General features: G+C 43.8%; 1 protein-coding gene across 1 annotated transcript in view; it reads left to right on the forward strand.

The window, feature by feature from the left end:
* Positions 1-605: 605 nt before the first annotated feature.
* EMH_0028700 (Chromosome III, complete sequence, related) overlaps positions 606-2,038 on the forward strand; it is a gene marked incomplete at both ends in the record, with an annotated part of 2,105 nt that continues 672 nt past the window's right edge. Inside the window, 4 exons of the mRNA XM_013494185.1 lie at positions 606-735; positions 1,131-1,262; positions 1,492-1,553; positions 1,696-1,785. Coding sequence (XP_013349639.1) covers positions 606-735; positions 1,131-1,262; positions 1,492-1,553; positions 1,696-1,785 — 414 coding nt within the window. The remainder of the gene's footprint in view (positions 736-1,130; positions 1,263-1,491; positions 1,554-1,695; positions 1,786-2,038) is intronic.

A 2,038-nucleotide genomic window follows, 5' to 3' on the forward strand; every position in this document is an offset into this window, starting at 1 on the left:
GGTATAATTATATATATATTATATAAGTTTGTTAAATTTTAATTTTTCTGTTGTTCTACAACTACACATAACTGTCTTTTTACTTGCTGGCAGCCGCAGCTGCAGCAGCAGCAGCAGCAGCAGCAGCGGCAGCAGCAGGACCAGTGGCTTGGCGCCTGTCGTCGGGGACTTTGGCAACATTGGGGCTTTGTTTTGTTCCGTTTCTTCTTCTCTTCTCTGTGTATTCTTTCAACTACCGAAAACCAAACTAAAATACAACGGCAGCAAACCATTTTTCCCTACGGGGCAGCAGCAGCAGCCCGTAACCTGCAGCAGCAGCAGCAGCAGTACCTGCTGCTGCCCGTTACTTCGTCTTGAATTCTGTTCATTGATTTGTTTTATTTCGTTTGGTTTTTCTTTTCTTCTCTCCTTCTCCCCTATACTGACAGTGGCGATGCGGGGAGAGTCGCCTACGGGGGAATCAGGGAAACTAGAAAGCAGCAAACCGAAATAAACAATAAATAAAAAGGGAAAAAAAGCAAGGAGAGTAGAGAATTGAATAAAACGAAATAAAAAGGAAGTAAAACAAATACAAAAAAGAAGACAGAACAAATGGATATATCGAGATGGCGGGACGAACACCATCAAACGCGAGTCCCTTCTCCCCTGAGCTGCAAACTTTCGTCGTCACCAAATACGACCCCCTGCTGGCAATCGTACGAGAGTTAAATGCACGACTGCAAGCATCTGAAAAAGGTAGGTTCGTCGGTCTGCTGCTGCCGCTGCAGTTGCTGCTGCTGCTGCAGTTGCTGCTGCTGCTGCAGTTGCTGCTGCTGCTGCTGCGGGCGTTGCTGATAGAGGAATTAGGCCTCAGCGCATGCAAGCATTACGGCTATATTTGCTGCTGTTTGCTCCCTGTCTTTATTCTTTTTGTTTGTTTTGCTGCTGTTCTGCTTGTTCTTCCTCTGTCTTCCTTCTTCTTTGAGTCGAACCAGAAATTGATTCCTTTGTTTATTCGTTGCCATTTTTCGGGTTTAGAGAAAGGGAAAATCCTCCTCACTTTGCCTTTTGTTTCTGCTGTTGTTGTTGCTGTTGCTGCTGCTGATGGTTCTGGTGGTGCTGCTGCTGTTGCTGCTGCATCGCTTGCTCAGAAAGAGTGCGGCTTGAGCGGAGAGTGCAGCGGCTGGAGCACCAGGTGGTGGCTCTGACGGATGCATGCGAAAAAGGAACGAAACTCAAGTCGGTGCCAGACCTCGAACCCGAGGCGCACACCGGTAGACATGGTGAGGCAAATATGAATAATAAGATGTGTTTAATGCTTGTATTATCTTCTCCTTGTCATTCTTTCACCTTTGTCCTGTGTTCGTCGTGCCTTTTTGTCTATTCTTTCCTCTCTCTTGTTTCTCTTCTCCTGTGATGCATGAAATATCTAATAAATGTAGTTTCTGCCTTCAAACAATCCTTCGTTCTCTTACAAAACGCGGTGTATGTGTTTGTGTTTCTGCTGTTCAGCCGTGCAGGAGCTGCTCGAGAACGAGGAAGCGCTCGCCTCTCCTTGGCTCTTTTCATGTCAGGTGTGTCTCGTTGAATTGGAAATGCAAAAAGGAATTAATTTATATGTTTATATCTTGAAATATTCTTAAATTAACCGCAGATCAGCCAGCTTTCCCCCCCCCCCCCNCCCCCCCCCCCCCCGTTGCTGCGGTGTATGCGCAGATCGGCACACCCACCTCGGCTTTGCAAGTTCTGCTCGAATTCTCGCCAGACTCCACAATTGAGATCGATTGCAAATTGTGGAAACGAGAGGTATAAATATAAAAACCTATATATAAATATAAATAAATATATATTTATATTTATATTTTAAATATATATAAAATAAATGCATAATTACTAATGTGTACACATATGAAGTTAATGATGTACATGCAAATGGAAATAATGTATACAATAATAATATTCTGTATATACTGACAACTAAAGTGTAAATAGTGTATATATGTATAAGAGTATAGATCACCATATCTCAACATCTCCTTAGGCCGCTGTCTGCTGCGCG

Source organism: Eimeria mitis, genomic scaffold (genome assembly GCF_000499745.2).
Source record: "Eimeria mitis Houghton genomic scaffold, Emh_scaff1067, whole genome shotgun sequence".
NCBI classification, from domain to species: Eukaryota; Apicomplexa; class Conoidasida; order Eucoccidiorida; family Eimeriidae; genus Eimeria; species Eimeria mitis.